This window comes from Narcine bancroftii, chromosome 10 (assembly GCF_036971445.1).
Source record: "Narcine bancroftii isolate sNarBan1 chromosome 10, sNarBan1.hap1, whole genome shotgun sequence".
Lineage (NCBI taxonomy): Eukaryota > Metazoa > Chordata > Chondrichthyes > Torpediniformes > Narcinidae > Narcine > Narcine bancroftii.
In genome coordinates this window covers 70,961,796-70,982,621 of record NC_091478.1, presented here as the reverse complement: position 1 = coordinate 70,982,621, position 20,826 = coordinate 70,961,796, and the positions used below count along the sequence as shown (strand labels likewise).

Here is a 20,826-nt window from a genome sequence, read left to right as displayed (position 1 = left end):
ATCAATAATCACAAAAGACTGAAGTTGTAAAATTGATAGGCTTTTAATAATTATAGACTGGAACAGCCATCAACCTCATTGACTGTTCAAGGCAGAGTGAAATGGGAAGCTTGCAAAGGGCTTTGGGTAGGATTGGTCTCAGGAGGCTTGTCTAGCCGGCAGCAACCAATCATAGTATAATAGTGGTTTACCTCACATTTCTTATGTAAGGAAACAGGATTGTGTGGAGGCATAACATACATGTTTGCTTACACGTGCATTAGAACTTTATGGCTTTGATAAAATGCAATATAGACTTGTATAATGCAGATTCATTGAAAGGTGACTGGTTATTTCAGTTTCATTGGTATTATTTGGAAAAAATGCCACCCAGAGAATTACACTTATCCAAATTCCAAAGGAGACAGCTGATGTCCAGCTATTTCAATATGTGATCGATCTAAATGAACTAGCTGCAAATCCAAATTGGCTGATTAACAGTTTTTTTTTACCATATCTGTCAATATGCAGCTTTGCTGGTTTCAATGGAAAACATTACTCTGTTATCTTATGCCAGGTCTTATCTAACATCAGATTGGAACACTCAGTATAAGGGATGTAACTTTTAAAAAAAATGTTATTTAACATTAATGAGGTTGTCTATGGATAAATTTGAGCTCATTTGGACTACTTTTCAATCATTGTAATGGACCAGTGCTTTCAAGGAATCTATTCAGTTTTTGCCAATTTTGACAACTGTGGAGGGTAGAACCACTTCAAGAGACAAATAGGTAGGTATGACTGGCACATAAATCATCATTCATAAAAAGGTTAGTCCAGAGCATATTCAGATCCTGATGGAGAGAAAGGTGAGTGTATTCCTGAAAATAATATGAAAATTGCTGAAAGGATTTCAAAATAGTTTAATAGAGAAAAAGTATGTCAGACTTTAAATTTTCTATCTTATAGATGTTGAGTGTAAAGCGGCCATTCTCAATAGGGGCTACAACACATTTAAATGGAGGCACGGACTGAAATCATAATATATTTTTTTAAATGTAGTCAGTAGGAAAGAACTACAGAAGAAACAAAACCTGATTGATTCATAAAGAAGGAGTCCCATAAACTTTGAGTAGAGTCCGAAAGGGACCATAACCATAAAAAAAGGTTGAGAATGGCTGGTGTAAAGAATATGGATTTCTCTACTTTGTAGTTTCCAAACTATCTGTTTTTCTTCTATTTTATAATGTGCACACTTGTGCTTGTGATTGATTAAATTGTTTTGTTACATGTTGATGGATATGAAAGCATTACACACATTTGCCTTATTAATCTGTTTAGGCTTGGACTCAGTTTGAATGATTAGCTGTAAATCTCATGGGATCAATATAATCTGTGGTGGCAGTTGCACTAATTGGACTGCTTCTTTAAATATTGTATTTACGGAACTGTAATTTATAACAATTTTTGCACCTGTAATGCACACACAACACTGCTGGCACTAAACAAAAAATTCATGACATGTTCACGACAACGAACCTGATTCTGATATTTCAAAATGAAAACTGCGGATGTTACACACACAACAGCAGTGAAAAAGATTACCCTAGACGGTTATATTTAAAATAAAAATTTAAATTATTATCAACAATTATATAACACCTGGTCTAATTTAACTAACTTATCTAAACTTAACTAAATTTCTATTCAATTATCTAATTTAAACTCTAACTATACGTGAATATATCGGGGTGTTTGTGTGGAATACCCCAAGCCACTACAGCTCAAGGCTCGATTCTTGAAAGGCAGTTCCAAATTCAAAGTTCAAAAATTCGGTGATGACATGTGGGCTTGAGATTGACGTGACACGCAGGCCTTAGATGAATAGTGGGACAGACGGGCTTTAAATGGTTGAGGCGCACGGGCCTTAGATGAATGGTGAGACATGCAAGCGTTAGATGATTGAGGCATGAAGGCCTTAGATGAATGGTGAGTCACGCAGGCCTTAAATGGTTGAGGCACGCACTTAGATGGAAGGAGTAGTTCATGAAGTTGGCGAAAGAGTCCAGGGGTGACAGAAGGTTGATTAGTTCACAAAAACCCTTACTTTTGGTACTTCAGAGAAATGTCCTTTTTAGATGAGGGCCTTCTTCAGCAATTAAAACCCCTTTTACAGGTCAGTCAAAGTGGAGTGCAGTATTTCATCGGCCAATATAGATCCCTTTTCACAGGTCATTCAAGTAGAGTGCAGTACTTCTGCCAACAAAGAACCCTTTTCATGGGTCAGTTGAGTAGAATGCAGTATTTCTGCAAACTTTCAAACCCTTGTTGGAGGTCAGTTGAAGTGGTTTCTCATTCCTCAGTATGCAAAATGAGGAAGTCTGACAATTTTGTATATAACCACACATTGAGGCCAAGTGGGTTTCTTAGTCCCACAAAGGAGGTCGAATAAATGTTTCTCTTGTGCTGCCGTCTTAAAAAAACATTTGAACAAAATGTGTACTCTTTTTAAGAAGCTGGTCACAAGGTCTCTGCCCCTGGCTTCTCCAGGGCTGCTCCCCTTCGCTGTGCAAAATGTCTCAAGTAAAGAACATGTTGTCTTTGAAGCCTGCTGCCCTTTTCACAGGCACTTTCCAAAAACCTGCAAAGCTTGTTTAAATCTGGTCTCTTAAAGGGACAATCTCACACAAATTAAATGAACTGGAAAATGGGGGGAATGTCACACAGGTCTGATGTTATAATGGTGTATGGTAGCATTTTCCCACAAAACAGAAACTATTTGCATTTTGAAACTGTGGTTTATAGTTTAGATCAGAAGAAATAATTTGCCTTGAAGATTATAGAAAGCTAAGTTAAAGCATTTTCTAAGTTTCACTGATGTAGGTCAACCATCCACATTGACAGTCTGCAATTGTCACCTATTCAGATTCACCTATACTGATGAGAATGTCCCAAAGCATCCAAAACTTAGCAACAAGACTTGTATGGCAACAAGGCCTTAAATTATGCATTGGAGAAGATTTGCCCCATTGGTTCCAGAATAGCTTTGACAGCCAGCAAAGCCCTGCCTCTCTCAGGATGATAGTATGCCAGGATTCCTGACATTCAGAAATATTTTAGACCTATTTAAAACTAACTGTCAAAAAATAAATTCTTGAGAATTTAAAATACATCATATGATTGGAAAATATTTTAAATAATTATAATCATTAAATACACCACACATAATTTACTAAACCAAAAGAACTTCCTTACTGTCTTCCCAACACCCGCAGAATGAATCACCAATAGACTTGAGGATTTTATGCCGTGATCTGAGGGCATGTTATCCATCTCACTTGCTAGGTAATTCCAACTTTAGAATAGACTCCCTGAACATTGAAAGATGGACATTATTAAGAAGTACAAATTATTGATGCAGTATGTTTAAACCTTCTATGTATGATAAGCCATACACAGAAATCCCAGACTTCCTGGCAAAGCCTCCACTTTTCTTTTTAATTTTTGAACATTTGGGTAGCTCTTTGGGTTTAAAAAGTTTATCAACATATGACTTCTACAAATAGTGCAGCAGAGCCATTTTATTTATGGTAACTTTCATATGCTGGTCTACCAATTTAACAGATATATTCTCATAACTTCATTCAAATTCTAGCAATGTAATTTTGTTTTATGCTATAGCACAAATTCCAGTGAGGTCTTGATGGAATGTGAAGATGTCAAATCCAAGATGATGACACAAGAACGGATGATCCAAAACTTACAAACACAACTTCAAGAAGCTGTTTGTCAACATCAACTGTCAAAATATGAGGTTAGTTGGAATCCAGTGATGTGATCTTTAAAGCATAGCAGATGTTGTTAATGTGTTAATCACAACATAATTGCAGAGAAAACATCTTTGTTGCATTAAATTTAATCACTTATATAGGATGTGAGATTTTCAAATTCTTGCCTATTAATAAAATGTCAATTTTGTCACTACAAGTCGAGGCACAATTTTTATCATATTCTATTGAAAATAAAGTCAATAATCATGTAACTGTGAAGCAATCAACTTCAATGCCTCTGTGAAAGAAACAATATTTTGAGGATATTAAATTTTCCTATTTACCTTTCATTCTTCACTCTTACCTGAATACATTTACTTTGCAGTATGAGTGGATGATTTGGTCCCATGTATCCTTTGTTTAGGCTGCTGAGTTAGCACAAGCTAGCTCATAAAAGCAGAAAATAGGACTTTTTCCTTATGGTACTTTTGTTGCTAGGGGTGAAACATTTCTAATACTCTGCTTGGAGTTTCAAAGTGTTGAAGTTGGGAGCTTGACAGAATGGGGGATTGCATTCCCATATTATGCACTTACCTTTGGATCTCACTGCTGTTGTTCTTAAAGTTAAAATCCTCAAATTTTAATTGTTTTAGATTCTCAGATTAGAAAGCATGCTCTCCACATGCACCCTGTTAGAACCCTTCGGAATCATATGTTTAAGTCAGGTCCTTTGTTGCTCTTCTGAATACCCATGGCCTGACCTCCCATTATTGCCTCCTTTTGCCTATATTGATGAGGCTCATCCCCTTTTGACTGGCACTACAGGGTCAGCCCTAATTAGAGAATGGAATGCAACTAAGATCAAATGGAAATTAGACAAGGTACTGTTTCTTTACCTTAGCACTCATACAGAATCAATTCCAGTGTCCACTTTGTTGTTGTATCCCTTTAGGTTTAATTTGAGTGTAAAGCTCCTGTAATCCAGGTTCAATCCTATCCCAGGGTTCTGTCTGGAGTGTGCACATTCTCCCTGTGAGCTTCCTCCAATGTTCCAGTTTCACTTTTTGCAGTTTGTGGGTTAATTGGGAGAAGCTGATGAGGAATGTAGTTACAATAAAATGGGTTAGGTAGGATTTGTGTAAAAATGGGTGCTTGATTGTTGGTACAAACTCAGAGGGCCAAAGGGTTGCATCTCTGATTCTGTGTTGTAGAAATTAACCCTCTACTTAACATGGTGAAAAGATATGTCCAATTTATTTCCAAATTGCTATTCTTTGCAGTTTTGTCTGATTAATTCTGTTTTATTACATTATTACATCACAGCCCAATTAGACTGCCTTTATTAATGTTTTATGTTTGCAAATGGCTTGCATGTATCATATCAAAAAGAAATGTTGAAATTCATCATGGAATGGTGAAATTGTTTTGAATTTAAATTTAAATTTTTTATATTTTTGACGTACAGCATGGTAATAGGCCTTTTCGGCCCATGAGCCCATGCAACTCAATTACACCCATTTGACCTACATCCCCCAGTATGTTTTGATGGGTGTGAGGAAACCGGAGCCCCAGGGAAAACCCACACAGACTTGGGGAGAACATACAAACTCTGTACAGACAGTATGGGATTCAAACCCTGGTCCTGATCGCTGGTGTTGTAACAGTGTTGTGCTAACCACGACTTTGAAGGAAGTAACTGTAGAGGATTGTGTCTATTGAAATCTTTTGAGTCACCTGTATACAGTTTGACTGAAGCTTAATTATTTAATGTAAAAATCTATTTTCTTTTAATGTTATGGCATATTAATTGAATTTAATTCATTATTCATTTTTTAAAAAGCCCCAATTAAGCAAATGAGAGATGAGAGAGATTCAATTTATTGCATTGTCTAATAAAACCAGCAATGAAGCATCACAGATCTCAGTCTACGATTAGAAAACTGCCTAACAATGCAGTACTACACAATTAGTTACTCGAGTTCAGACATGAAAGAAGTTAGGTTGCAACAGATGTTAAAATGTCCGCCATTCATATGGCAAAGAACGCTTCCTCTAATCTTGGAAGCTGCTGCGGATTACACATGCTGCCATCACAAGTCAGTGACTCCCAACTGGCATTAAGGAGACTATGCATTGTGCAGTCACAGTTCATGGAGCTTCCCGAACTTCAGCATTGGCCGCCCCAAGGCCCAGACAAAGCAAACTCCAGACCTCTGTAGTCGCCATAAGGCCCAGGTTAAAAAGTCTCTGAGTCTTTTCATTATGGCACAACTCTGCAGCTCCCAGTTGCACCCGACGTCTCACTGGCTCTGCTGTTCCACCTTCGGTCCTCATCCTTCGATACCAGGAACCCCAGCAATGACCCAAAGAAGTCTGAAAACTACTGGACTGCCATGACACAAGTGGCTTGATCCCTTCACTCGGCCACATCCGGAGCTCCATTTTCTTCAGCGATCGAATCCTTCACGAATCGGCTCCTGTTCAGCTCTCTTTGAATCACACAACTCACTACAATCATATGTTCAACTTCATAGAACCAGTGATGAGGACAGCTCTGCGTCTATATTACGTTGCAGTGGCTGCAATTGAGAGAGAAGCTGCAGCAGACCTAGTCTGCGCTGCCATCTTCAAATACCAAAGGAATTCAAATTCTTCTGTTATAACACTGAGATAACATGATCATATTTGTTTCCTATTTTGTAAGCATAAATTTTATTGAATCTTGGAACAAATATGTTGGACAAACCTTCTACTACTGACTTTTAGTTGAAAGTATTGTTTCATTTTCCAGTGCCCTCTACCTATAGTTCCAGATTTTGTTTGGCTTTGCCAACAGTTCCATAGTTGAGCTGCTAACATTTTGGAGTTTCAGCATCAAATATGGATGAGATCCTGCAGCAATTTCCTGTCTGCATTCTGTATTAGACTCCTTGTGGAATCCAATAGCTTCAAAGAACTTGCTGAAATTACTTAGTATTTACCTTGAGGAATTGTATCCGGTAAGTTGCACCCTGTAAGGCCAATCAAGAAAATCAGGTCAATAGTGTTTTGGTGAGGAAAGATGAGAATATGCTGTTACTTTTTAATGAAAATGCAAAGTACAATGCAAGCATTATTCTAAAAGAAATGCGACTACATTTGTGGGGAGAGACATTTTTAATGTAATTGTTACTATGACAACTGTGGTCTGCATTATAGCACAGCTGTTTTAAGTTCTTTCTACCCCTTCCCCTCTGCTTTTGCTTCTGGTGAAGGATCTCTGACCCAAAATATTGACTGTTTATTTGATGTTGCTTGACCTGCTGAGTGCTTCCAGCTTTGTCTGCTTCTGTTTCCAATGTTGTTAGAGCTCATTACTCCTCCCATATATGAACATAGATTTCCCCCAGATTGTATTTTGTATGGTGAACTGGTTTACACATTTTGTTTCATTATTTGTTCATGATTTATTTTTCTCTCTGGAGCGAAGGAGAGGGGGAGGGGTGTTTTAAAGAGCTTTATAAAGCATGAGGGCTACATAAGGTAAATAGTCATAGTCTTTTTTTCACAGGGTGGGGAAATCTAAACTGAGATGGCACAGATTTAAGATGAGAGTGAAAAATTTAAAAAGGACCTGAGGGGCATCTTTTTCACATGGATGATGGTGGGTATTGTAAGGTAAAACATCATGAGATGGGAATGTGTAGGGAGTTACCCTGTACAAGGCTGTAACAAGAAGGGGAGGTGTCCTTGTACTCCTGTTAGGTAAAACATCATGAGATGGGAATGTACGGGGCAGTAACAAGATGTGAATGCATCCTTGTACTTACAAGATAAGAGAGACATTGATGGATTGAGAGGCAGGAAGCTAGCAGGGAAAGGATAGCAACAGTTTTAGTCATTGGACAAGTAATGATATGATGATGTTCTAAGCACATATCCAAGGGTATAAAAAATCACCATTTTGCTGATAACGGCAGAATGCATTCTCCGACTAACCTGGTTGGTCGCAAGTGTTACAATCCGGTAATAAAGAACAAAGAACCCTGATTTCGACTCAGCCTGGTGTTTGTCTCACTCATTCATGAACAAAGCAGACCTAACAGTATATAGAACAAACTGGCAGAGGAAGTGGTAGAAGCCGAGATATATGTTACATTCCTCAATTAGGAATTGCGGTCTTGAGTTCTCCCTCTCCTATGGTCCATAAACATTAATGGGCTCTAGTGAAAATATTCCTGTGTTCCTATCAATTCTATAACACAATACACAATGAAAGCCAAAAATTCAGAAAAGGGAATGGCGAGAATAATATAGAAAGGATAAGCAGGGTATACAGGTAGTTGCCGACTTAAAACCTATGTGACTTGCGACCATCTGAACTTAGGACTGAAAAATTTAAAAAACTAAATTAAAAAAAATAAAATTTACGCGATTTATGTTGTATTTGACAAAGTATAACAGGGATACAGGGGATCTAAGAGTCAAAGTATGAGCACTTACTTTGTTAGTCGGCATCCCAAAGTCCATAGGCTGGGTGCAGCAATCTTGATTGCTGTGCACTAGTCTTCAGTTGGCGCACGTGTAGTGGGTTCAAATATTGGAGTTCATTTGGCGCATGTGCGGTGGGTTGGCGTATTGGAGTTCGGTTGTCGCATGTGTGAGAGTTAAGGGTGCAAATTCAATATCGTCAGGGCGCTTAACTCTTGCACATGTGCCAACTGAACTCCAATATGCAAACCCACTGCGCATACACACAGGAATCAAATGGATGCACCCAGCCTATGGATCCCGGGATGCCGACTAACAAGGTAAGTGTGCACATTTTGGCGCTTAGATGCCTTGTATCCTTGTTATAGATTGTCAAATACAACATTTGATTAAAAAGTTTGCTTTAAGACTTTGGTACTCCACACGCGCAGGCTAAATTCTGACTTGCATCCATTTCAAGATATGACAGATCGTCCAGTCCCAATTACGGTCTTAAGTTGGGGAGTACCTGTATTAAAATTTCAGTCCTCATTCTCTTGAATGATAAATATTACATCATGGATTCTTGATAATAATAATTTTATAATCTTTTGATCCACAGACATATTTTATTGAAAAACATTTGTGCGGCTAAGCCTAGAAAACTGTCATCATTCAACCTAGCTTTCTTTTGGTGTTAACATTTGAATTACATGATCAGTTACAAATTTGATGAATTGTGGGAAAGAAACCAGGTGTTCAATAAATCACAATATTTGGAACGAGACAGGATTGTCCTCTTAGCTCTTTATTATTTAATTTAGCTTTGCAATCCCTGCCAATAGCACTTTAGGATTTCAGTGATATTTGGGGAATTAATAGAGATGATGTAATTCACAAAGTATATTTATATACAGGTGATCTTTTAGTATATATTTTAGATCCTGAGAAATCTCCAATGTTGTCTTTCCTTTCCCTATTTGTTAGTTTCTCTGGATCTAAATTGAATCTTTATAAGAGTGAATTATTCCCAATAAACATGCATGTACCTGTTCATAATTACACACCTTTTACAGTGGTTAAAGATCATTTTACCTATCTTGGTGGTTAAAATTACCAAAACATTTAAAGGTCTATAAAAATTTAATTTTCATCCTTTGATAGATTATGTGAAACAATCTCTTTCTAAGTGGTCTCATTTGGCTTGATCTTTAATAGGTCGTATTAATGCTATTAAGATGATCATCTTACCTACATTTTTGTATTTATTTCAACCAGTCTCAGTTTTTATTCCAAAAACCTTTTTTTGATAATATTGACTCTAAAATATCTTATTATATTTGGAATAAAAAGAATGCCAGATTAAGTAAATTCTATAAAGATGGCTTTACCTAATTTTAGACTTCATTATTGGGCAGTTAACATCCACAGTATAACTCATTACTCAAGCAAATTATTTTCTGGATCTACTATTCTGATCAATTTGAACACCCTTATTGGGTAGATTTGGAATTGAATTCCAAGCAGAGGTATTCAGCAGCCTCTTTATTGTGGGAATCTCTTCCTTTTACATTTCCTAAGATTAGTAGAAATACCTTCAACCCAATACTTAAACATACATTATGGATTTAGTTTCAATTTCAGAAGTTCTTTGACTTGAAAAAATTTATTTTATCTAGTACCATTTCTCTTAATTATTTTTTTCAACCATCTATATTTGATCAAGCCTTCTCTTTTAAGGAAAGTTAAAGGAATTGTCTCATTTTCAGATTTGTTTATAGATGGTAGCTTAATGTTTTTTGAACAATCATCCAATAAATACACCCGTCATATTTTTTTTATATAGATGCTTCCAAATTAACATTTTCTGAATATTTTACTGCCTAACTTTCCAATATTGTGCCAACTGGATTTGATTGATACTTTTTTTCATTTGAACCCTTCTCATTAGGGTTTAATAGGTAACGTTTATAATAAGTTACTAAGATTGCAATCAAATTCTAGTGATTCTAGAGGAACTTCAGTTACATCTTCCAATGGAATCATGGGATAAGATTTTTGGATTGGTTAATACCTCTTCAATTTGTGCTCATCATTTTTTGATTCATTTTAAAGTGGTACACCGGACTTGTATGTCAAAAAAAAATTGGCCCATATATTTTTCTAATGTTAGTCCTATTTGTGATAGATGTAAATCAGAGGTGGCTTCTCTAACTCCTATATTTTGGTCATACTCTATGTTGGAGAGGTATTGGATAGATATTTTTAAGACTTTGTCAGCTATACCTGATATTAGCTTGCATCCTAACCCATTGACTGCTCTTTTTGGAATAGTAGTTCCAGAAGAGTTCCCATTTCTGCACATCAGGTTGTAGCCTTTTCTACATATTGGCTAGAAGAGCTATTTTATTTAAATAAAAAGATTCTAAACCATCTCCTTTGACTCAATGGTTCTTTCAAATTTTGTCATGTTTAAGTTAAGAGAAAGTTGAGAGTCATACATTTGGTACTTCTGTTAAATTTTAGAGACTTGGCAACCTTTTATAAATTATTTCCACATGACTTAGTAAAATTATTTTCCCTTCTGGACTATATTTAATTTTATTTCTTTTCTTTTTGTTAGTGAAAACCATACAATTAATTTTTATGAGTAAATTCTCAGAATAGGTTTCCTCAGTCTTTTTTTCTTAGATTAGGAGTGGTTTTATATAATTTTTTTCAGTTTGAGGAGATGAGAACATACTTGTTAATTGTGATGTAATGCAATATCATATGATGTCATACTGATTTTATTCCCCTTTTTGATTAGGTACTCCTATTCTCCTCATGTATTGTGAAAAATAAAGAAATCACTTTTTTAAAAGTTCAGGATTTGAAATTTTTAGAAGTCCATACAGTGAGATATTTTGTTACTATTAACATCAAGCTGCTAGAAAAAAAAAGCATTAAATACTTTTGTGCGGGAATTTTACATACAGAACTTCAAACATGGTTTGGAATTTGCTTGAGTAATGAGTTATACTGTGGAATGTTAGAAGAGTGAAAATCAGGAATGGTTTCAGCAGCATGTAATTTAATTAAGTGACTTTAAAAGATGGGGAAGTAAAGGAGAAGTGGGTTATGGAGCTTAACTGGATGACAGAGCAACTATATGTTATTCTGATTGCAATATGATAGAATAGCCACATTCATCTTTTATCATTACATCTTCAATATTCTTTTCTTCTTTCTTATTATCAAGTAACCTACTGCACATTAAAGTGACACATTGTGCAAAGGTCCTGATATTATTTTTATGATTATGTCAAATAAATAATCAGATCTGAAAAAAAGTATCAAAATTGTGAGAAATAGTGGATGCAAGAGTGACAAACCCAAATGAAGTTGATGGAAAAATACCGTGAAGATATTTTAATCATAAAACAAACTTGCACAAAATAACATTCAAAATATTCAGACTGACTTTCATTTTTTTTAAAAGACCGGTACCTAGCTTTCAGCATTGCAAATCCATTGTATACTAAACAACTATGTATTTATTAGAATCTCATATTTGTTAGTTACATCACAGAATTCTATGTAATATGTTTTGTTGGTGTGATGCATAAAAGTGTACTGCAGAAACAAATCAAGTAGAACATATACAAATTGTGAATATTTTCTGTTATCTTCCAGAATTATGGGTGAGCTTTCTAGATTTTGAGCATATGATGCATTTTACCATTTTCATAAAGTTTTTCATATTGATTTTGTTCTATGAACATCTATTAACATATTCCAGAAAGGCTCATTCCATTAGTCATTATTTAGATGTTGTAGTTTTCCAAATAAAAATTCATTGCTACCAGTAAAAGAATAAGGGACACAAGAATCGCAGTCTTAGAGGTTTTCCCATACTGTTACAGACCCAAAGGATTCCAAAACCCAGCAGCAATAGATATTCAGCAAGACAAATGGTTACTTAAACAAAAGTTGATTTTAATTATCTTTAAACATAAAAACAGAATCACACTTTAACTTATCACTATTGACTTAATTAACCTAACTTAACCCCCCCCCCTCTAATTCTAAGCGCATGTGTATAAATTCAGAAAAGTTCTTTGATTCACAGTCCAATCTCACTTCTCCTTCCTCCAAGTTCACTAGTTGCAGGCAATTCTTATATTGTGCACAGAATTTAACGTTTATAAACTTCACCAGGCTTTGGTGCTTGAAAGGTAAATGGTTACTGCTCAGGAAGGTTCTTGTTAGTTTTCAGAGAGAGATTTGTTGTTCCAGGACATCCACAACTGACTCCTTTTTAATCATCCACTTCAGTGTCTTGCTGACGAAACTTTCCCCCTCAGAGTTCTCCAGATAATAACCTCTTCCTTTCAGGTCACCACGGAGTTCCTTTTTATTTCACTTACTCCAAGTGAAACATTAGACAGCCAGTCCTCTCCTCTTGCATAAACCACAAGGGCTTTGACCAGGCTGAACTTAAAATCTCATGACCCGTCTTCCAAATGGGGTTTTCCACAAACTTGCCAGCTTGTCCTGTTCCATTCCCAGTTGCTGTTGCTGACTGTAATACTGTAGAAGTGATCTCTCTCTTTCTCTCTCTCTCTCTCTCTCTCTCTCTCTGTGAGAGAAAGCCTGTTTGACTCTCTCTGCTTGCAAAACTACATGTCCCTCTTAGAACAGCAAGTTCCCCTCCAGACAAGAAGGTGGCTCCAACAAGCTCTTTCATCTGTTGCCTTTTTGTAAACAACAATCCATTAGTGAAGTCTCTTGGGCAGCCTCCAGAGCTCTTGCAAAGGGTATGGCCCTGACATGTATAGCATTAGCAGAGCTCCAGTATTTCAAAAAAGTTCTGTTTTAAAGTGTTTGTATGTGACCTACACTAACAAACCTTTCCCAATTTATCTCCCAAAAACATATCTATATACTCTGTCACAATACACTGTCATTTTCTCTATATTGGCTAGTTGTGCCCTTTGTATTCCGAACATGTTTCATGAGCAAATTTTTAAAGTTGTGAAAAATATTATAAAATATGTACCTTGTGTTATTTCAGGTACTTCCTGACGCTATTCTCTTCTGCAGAAAGAAAATATCAGACACAATTTGCAAACCTAATGACATCATTGTGCATATTTTCATATTTAATGGCAAATATAGGTCTTTTATTGGGTGCAATTCACCACTTTTGAAATTACTATGAATTGTGAGTGAATCATGCTACTTCATAGCTTCATGATTTAAAGGGGAACCAATGGGATATGACTAAAATCTTGGTAGGCCATTGAAAGTTCTTTAACTGCGGAGATTGACCAGGTGTGAATTTAATCATTCATGCACTCTTGCATGTTCTCTCCATTGACAGTCATCTAATGCAGAAGTCAATATTGCGATGATATTGTTGCTTTGGCAAGACCTGTGGAGGGGTTACTGTGCATTTATATCAGTGAGAACTGGTGCACAGATGTTTCTGTTCTGAAATAGTGAAATGCAGATCCTTCTACCTGCCCAGGGTATTCACGATCATCCTTCATCTAATGAGGGTAAATCCACAATGAGGGCAAAGCCCAGATGGTGCCATGATTGTTGCTGGCAACTTCAATTATGCCAACTTGAAAACAGTCTTACCACAGTTTCAGTAGCACGTCAACTTAAGGTTCAGATTTCTGATTTATTATCAGAGTATATACAATGTACATATGAAAACAAATAATTGTAAACAGAACAAATGTAAACAAACTGCAATACAGAGAGAATTTTAAAAAATCAATAAAATGCAAATATAAGATTCCTTAAATGAATCCCTGATTGAGTTTGTTGTTGAGGAGTCTGATGGGATAGCAGCTGATCCCAAACCGGGTGATGCGAGCCATGTGGCACCTATAACTTCTTCCCTGATGGCAGCAGTGAAAACTGAGCATGTGCTGGGTGGTGTGGATCCTTGATGATTGCTGCTGGTCTCCGACAATAGCATTCCCTGTAGATGTTCTCAATAGTGGGCAGGGTTTTGCCTGGGCTTTGTCCACTACTTTTTGGAGGGCTTTACACTCGGGTATTGGTCTCCCTATACCAGACCGTGATGCAGCTGGTCAGCACACTTTCCACCACACATCTATAGAAATATGCCAGGGTTTCTGCTGTCACACCAAACTTCTGCAAACTCCTGAAAGAGTAGAGGCACTGATGTGCTTTCTTCATGTTGCCATTAGTATGTGGCTCCAGGAATGATCTTCTAAGATAGTGTCTTCCAAGAACTTACATTTTCTTACCCTCTCTGTCTCTGATACCCCAATGATCACTGGATCATACACCTTTGGTTTTCCCTTCCTGAAGTCAACAATCAGCTCCTTACTTTTGGTGATATTGAGGGTAAAGTTGTCATTGGTGCACCATTCAGCCAGGTTTTCAATCTCCATCCTGTATACTGACTCATCCCCTTCCTTTCTACAATCCACTATCATTGGCAAATTTGTAGATGGTATTATTGTTGTACTGAGCCAGGGGCTAAGAACACAGACCTGTTGTGTTCCAGTGTTGATAGAGATTTTGGAGGAGATGTTCTTACCCCAATCCTTTCTGATTGTGGTCTTGAGGTGAGGAAATCAATGATCCAATTATGCAGTAAGGTGTTGAGACCCAGGTCTTTGAGTTTGCTGATCAGTTTGAGGGGATGATGGAGTTAAATCCTGAACTGTAGTTGATAAAGGACATCCTGATGAATGAATCTTTGCTGTCCAGGTGTTCCAGGGCTTTGTATAGAGCCAGTGAGATAGCATCCGCTATGGACCTTTTGCTATGACAGGTGAGTTTCGCCACCACAAGAAAGAATACCCTGGATCTCGTGTACATCAACATCCCTGGTGCATACAAGACTACCCCTCATCCCCACCTTGGTGACTTGGATCATGTATCTGTCCTGCTAACTCCGGCATACAGACTGTTGGCAAAATGGTCACATAAACATAGAAGAATACCCGAGCTCAGTGCATTGAGGATGTCACTGAGATCAAATCCTTCACAAACAGAAACCATGGTTGGATGCAGAGTTCCAGGCACTTCTCAGAGCTCATGATGCTGCCTTCAGAGCAGGGGACAGGATGGCACTAAGATCAGCTAGGATGAACTCCATTGCAATTCGGAAGGCCAAACGAGGGTAGGCACAGATGATTCATAGGCATGAGGCGGAGGTGGCAAGGGATCAGGATTATAAGAGATTACGTCAACCTTGTGAGTTAAGGAGATGACACCTCCCTTCTGGACGGACTGAACATCTATGCACAGTTTGGAGAGAAGAACAGGATGATACCGAAAAAAGCTCTATGTCCTCCTGATGAATGGGTCCCTTGCATAGCTGCCACCAAGGTGGGAGAACCCTATATCCATGGTGAACACATACAAGGTGGTGGGACCAGACAACATACTTGTTCAGTTACTGAAGCCCTGCGCAGATCTATTGATAGAGGTCTTCATGAACATCTTCAATACCTCAGAATAGCAGTCCATCATTCCCGAAGGTTTCAAGACAGTTACCATCATCCTGGTGCCGAAGAGGGCAACAATAACAGGCCTCATTGACGACACTGTGGCACTGACCTCAACCAATATAAAATACTTCGAGCATGTGGTGAAACACATCAAGGCACCACCTCCCAAAGATGCACTGACTGACCCATTTCATTTCAAATACAGAAGAAACTGATGATGCTATAGCCTTGTCCCTTATCTCTGTCCTGACCCACCTTGAGAACAACACCACATAAGCCAGGCAGCTGTTCATTGACTTCAGTTCGGCATTTAATATCATCATTTTGCAGAGAAGCTGCCTTCGCAGGAACTTAACAACCCTGTCTGTAACTGGATCCAGGACTTCCTAACGGAAAGACCACAGTCTCTCCAGGTCAGTAGCAGAATATTGACCACTGTCACACTGAGCACTGGTGCGCCTCAGGGTTGTGTGCTCATCCCACTCCTGTTCACGCTATTGACTCACAACTGCATCCAACAATGTCATCAAGTTTGCAGATGACATAACAGTAGCTGGTGTCATCAGCAACAGTGATCAGTCACACCTCAGAGAAGAGGTGGAAAATCTCACTGTTTGGTGCAAGAGTAACAACCTGAGTCTCAATTTGGACAAGATGGAGGAGATAATCATGGACTTCAGGAGGACCAGGAACATTCATCCTCTACTACACATCCATAACTCGGTAGTGGAGAGCACCAAGTTCCTTGGAGTTCACTTAACTAGTGACCTATCATAAACACACATCTTCTCATTTGTCAGGAAGGCACCACAGTGGACTGCACTTTCTGAGAGGACTGATGTGGGCAGGGCTACCATCCACCCTCATTGTCAACCTATAGGCCCCTCTGTCAAGAACATCCTGGCCAGCTGCGTGATTCAGTTGTTGCAGAGAAGTGGATCAGAAGTCAATCCACAGGACCATAAGAGTTACAGAGAGGATGACTGGAGTCTTCCTTCCCATGCACTCCCCACCCCCACCCCCCCCCCCCCCCCCCGCCATCGACACAACCTGCTGAGATCATTGTTTGAAGAAGGCGTGCAAAATCATTTGAGAACCCCTTCCAACCTGCACACATCAGGTGCTTCTGTCGGTGAAGAAATACTGGAATATCAGAGCTGAGAAACAGTTGCTTGCCATGGACAATGAGAATGCTGAACAACCAAAGGAACTGTTCTCACTAGCCATCCCAGACTCTTATATTCGTGAAGCTATTTATTTGTACAGATGAATCCTTGTCCTGTATATGTATTGTTTATTTGTATCTTTTTTATGGCTGGTTGAGTGCCTGTGTGTTTTCCTCCGAGGACCAGAGAATACTGTTTTGTCATATTGTACTTGTGCAATCAAATGATAATAAACTTGACGACACAGTGGGACAAGCCTTTTCACCGGACAGTACACACAAGTCCATCAAAGAAAGCCTATTCTCACAGGATCTATAGAAACTTTTTTTTAATCTAGTTCTCTCTGAAGAATGTTCAGATTTTTAAAGACAGTGGGGACAAAGTCTGTGGTATTATTCTACACCAAGGAAACCATAGTATTGGGGGCAGTCCAAAGGATATTCAGAGAGATGATTCCTGAGATGAGAGGGTTATTGTATCAAGAGAGGTTTAAACAGATTAGGTCTGAGTTTATTGGAGTTTATAAAAACGAGGGGTCATGTTATTCAAACGTAAGTGACCTTGAAATGATAGATGTTAAGATGTTTTTTGTCATGCGAGATTCACAAACAACGGTACCCAGCTACAAAATAGAGGATTGTCATTTAAAACTAAAGTGTGTAGAAGTTTATTCTGTGAGTATAGGGGATCTCTAGAATTTTCTGCCCTTGAGGATGTTGGGTGCCAGATTGTTAGCTGTGTTTAAAGTAGAGATGGATAAATATTTGAAAGATCAAAGAATTGTGTATTTATAAGCAACTGATACAGTAGTATCTCCAGTTTAGATCAACCGTGATCATATTGCATGGTGAGGTACATTTGATTGTTTAGGTAACCTGTTCCTACTCCCTTTTTTTTAATGTTCTTATGTGTACATATCAGTAATTCTTCATTAGCTAAGATATCATAGCTTATGGAGAGAAGGCCAGACAGTGGGGCTGACTGGGAAAATGGATCAACTCTTGCTTAAATGGTGGGCTGACTCAATGGGCTGAATAGCCTACTTTGGCTCCTATTTCTTGTGGTATTGTGTTTGAAAAGACACACAATTGATTTTATTTTAAACATAGATTACTTTATCTACTTTGATTTCAGCAAGGACGAGATCACATCATCAATGAGATTTGTAAGATTGCTTCACACAGCAAATAGCCCTTTTCATACCAACTCCACTTTCTAAGACAGAACTTTTCTGCAGTAGAGAAAACTTCCTTTACTAAGTGAACAGGTCATATTTAATCATCAGTAGTTATTTCTCATTGTTCAATGTACCCTGGCAGCATTCACAACACATCCAACCTTAGGGAGGAAAAAAAAACTACCAAATATCTTTAGGGGCCATCACTTCCTGGAGCAATGGATTCTAGGAGATGAGGGTTATTTTTTTCTGCCAAAATCTTAATTCTCTCAAAATTCTGCAGAAAGCTATGTTAAACGAAGGCCATGTGAGTATCAGAATGCAACCCTGATATCTCCATCAGTCTGAGGATATCCAAGAGACATACACAGAGATTATCATTGCAGATTGTATACAAACCACTTGAAATCAAGGCAGCAGCATGTTCTGCAGGAGAAAGCCCAGAGCCTGAGCAGGAAATGAGAGCAAATGAAGTTGTACAGGGGAAGGTATTTCTTGCATTATCCACTTGCAGTGGAAGGAAAGGAGCCACTGGCAAGGTCATGTTCAAATGGAAACACTTCTCATGACCATTCTGCATCATCAAGAATTCCAGACTAGGTGTAATACAACACAAAACAATGCATATTATTAATGTGGCTGACCAATCAGTTAACATGAATACTCGCATTTCTTAAATTTTAAATTTAGACATACAGCACCGTAACAGGCCCTTTCAACCCATGAGCCTGTGCTCCCCAACTACACCCAATTAATCTGCAACCCCCAATGGGAGGAAACCAGAGGAAGCCCATGCAGATATGGGGAGAACATACAAACTTCTTACAGACAGGGCCGTTTCCTCTTTTCCTCTGTTTAATAGTCAGTGCATTATCCTCTTATTCCTATCATTGCAGTTGCTTGCTGCATGACACATTTGATTTAGAATGATATCATCTTGAAACATAACCACCTTCTCCTTGCCTCTCTTCTCTCAGTGAACATAATCTTTGAACTATTTATCCCTTTATACTGCTGGTAACGTGTATGACAAGAAGAAAAACTGCACAAATGAGAGATTGCACTGGACAACAAACTTTTTCAAAAGAATTGCTTCCTGAAAACAAATTGAGAATTATGATAGACAACTTCAAGCTGAACATAATGATAATTTCAGGTTTCTGTATAATGCAGGAAGTTGGAGAAACATTAAATTAACTTTTATTGAATTTAGCATGTGACATTGATTTCTGAGTACCACTGAGTCAAGCTCTCAGGTTGACTGTACATATTGCATCACAATGTGAGGAGCCAAAAGTTTGTGCTGGTCACCAATTTTACAACCAAAGTAGGATTCGTAGACTTTCTTAATAAGTGCAGTTATGGTGAGCCTTAAGTGTATTCTAGCCACAAATGTAACAGAACGTATTGCAGCTATTATGACATTAACAAGACATTTCTGCTCTAATGAATCTTACTGAGAAAATAAATGCTATTGTTAAGTACACTCACTATGCTATTGCCTGAAGAACATGAGTTCAATCTATGGCATAGAGTTTGTCTGCATTGTATCCTGATTAACCATGCCCAGGCTGAAGACAACATTTCCCTAGCATCTGCACTGGCATGCTTTGACTGAGTAACAACTTGCTTTGTGGGCAATGTATGAGTAGACTTAAAGTATGACAAGAAATCACAAAAATAGTTTATAGCTTTAAAAAAAAATATGTGATAGGAAACTATAGGAGATTTTCGTGATCAGCAACCCAAATGTGTGCAGGAAGAAAAATCATCATTATCCAGTATTTCAGAGGTGTAATCTGATTATCATTCAAAGAAGATGGAGATCGGTCTCTGTGTTAACATTTCCAGCTACTAAGTCGGACTTTAGTTATCAGCCTAGCAGGACTCCAACTGTGGGTAGCTGAAATCTGCTACACAAATGGATCATTTGTGGGTGAGCATGATGGAAGTTGGATGCAAATGATTATTGTTACTGAATCCAGTTTTTGGAAGCACTTTATTTCATACAGCTCTGAGCAAAACTATGATCAATGCACTGTGCCTCTTTTCTGCCTATTCATCACTTAGCACCTCAGCTCTCTTATGTAGAACATATTTATTTTATAGGCAAATAATAAGAAGCAGGAAGGACAAAGATTCAAATAGAATCTATGGAGTGAAAAGACGATCAAAATTTTGGGAAAGGACCCTTTTATGTGAATGTCTAATGCCCCTCCAAGATAGGACTATGTATTAAGGAAAATACTGTAGAAGATCTTTACAACTCTTCAAGCAAGCTCCATCATATTTTATGCAATAAAACAGAAAAGATTGGACATATGTAATACATACTATTCAATTTTTATGGTGTTAAATATAATTGATGTAAAAATTATACTGAACCAGTCTATATCTTACATTAATAATATTTGTCATACTATCTTGACAGAGATTGGTCCATTTTTGCTCATCAATTATAATGAAATCCACCTCCCATTTCTGTCTAGACTTGTGCAGTCCTCTTTTAACAGTTCCATTCTGCAGTGAAAGATATATTGCTGATGTAAATTTCTTAATATTTCCTCTCTTAATAAGAGTTTCTATCTCACTACAAACAGGTAACCGCATCTCTAGACCTAATTTTTCCCTTAAGAATGCACTTAGTTGGAAATAACAAAATAAAGTATTATTTGGTATTCCATATTTGTTTTTCAATTGTTCAAATGACATCAATTGGTCTTGTTCATAACAATCTTCAATATTCCTAAAACTCTTATTAGACTAAATAGTTAAAAACTGATTATCTTTTGGGAAAAGGT

General features: G+C 37.7%; 1 protein-coding gene and 1 long non-coding RNA gene across 9 annotated transcripts in view; one reads left to right on the top strand and one right to left on the bottom strand.

Annotated features, from left to right (window-relative positions):
• The window catches only part of LOC138744724 (polyamine-modulated factor 1-binding protein 1), a 640,882-nt gene that overhangs the window by 143,865 nt on the left and 476,191 nt on the right, over positions 1–20,826 (top strand). For all 8 annotated transcript variants that reach the window (XM_069901308.1, XM_069901306.1, XM_069901305.1 and 5 more), the window contains exon 6: positions 3,661–3,793. In XM_069901308.1, coding sequence (XP_069757409.1) covers positions 3,661–3,793 — 133 coding nt within the window. The remainder of the gene's footprint in view (positions 1–3,660; positions 3,794–20,826) is intronic.
• On the bottom strand, positions 6,744–16,164 carry LOC138743957 (uncharacterized). The gene is made up of 3 exons (XR_011345136.1): positions 15,938–16,164; positions 13,240–13,277; positions 6,744–6,760 (listed from the first exon to the last, which is right to left on the bottom strand). It is a non-coding gene; the product is annotated as an uncharacterized lncRNA (long non-coding RNA).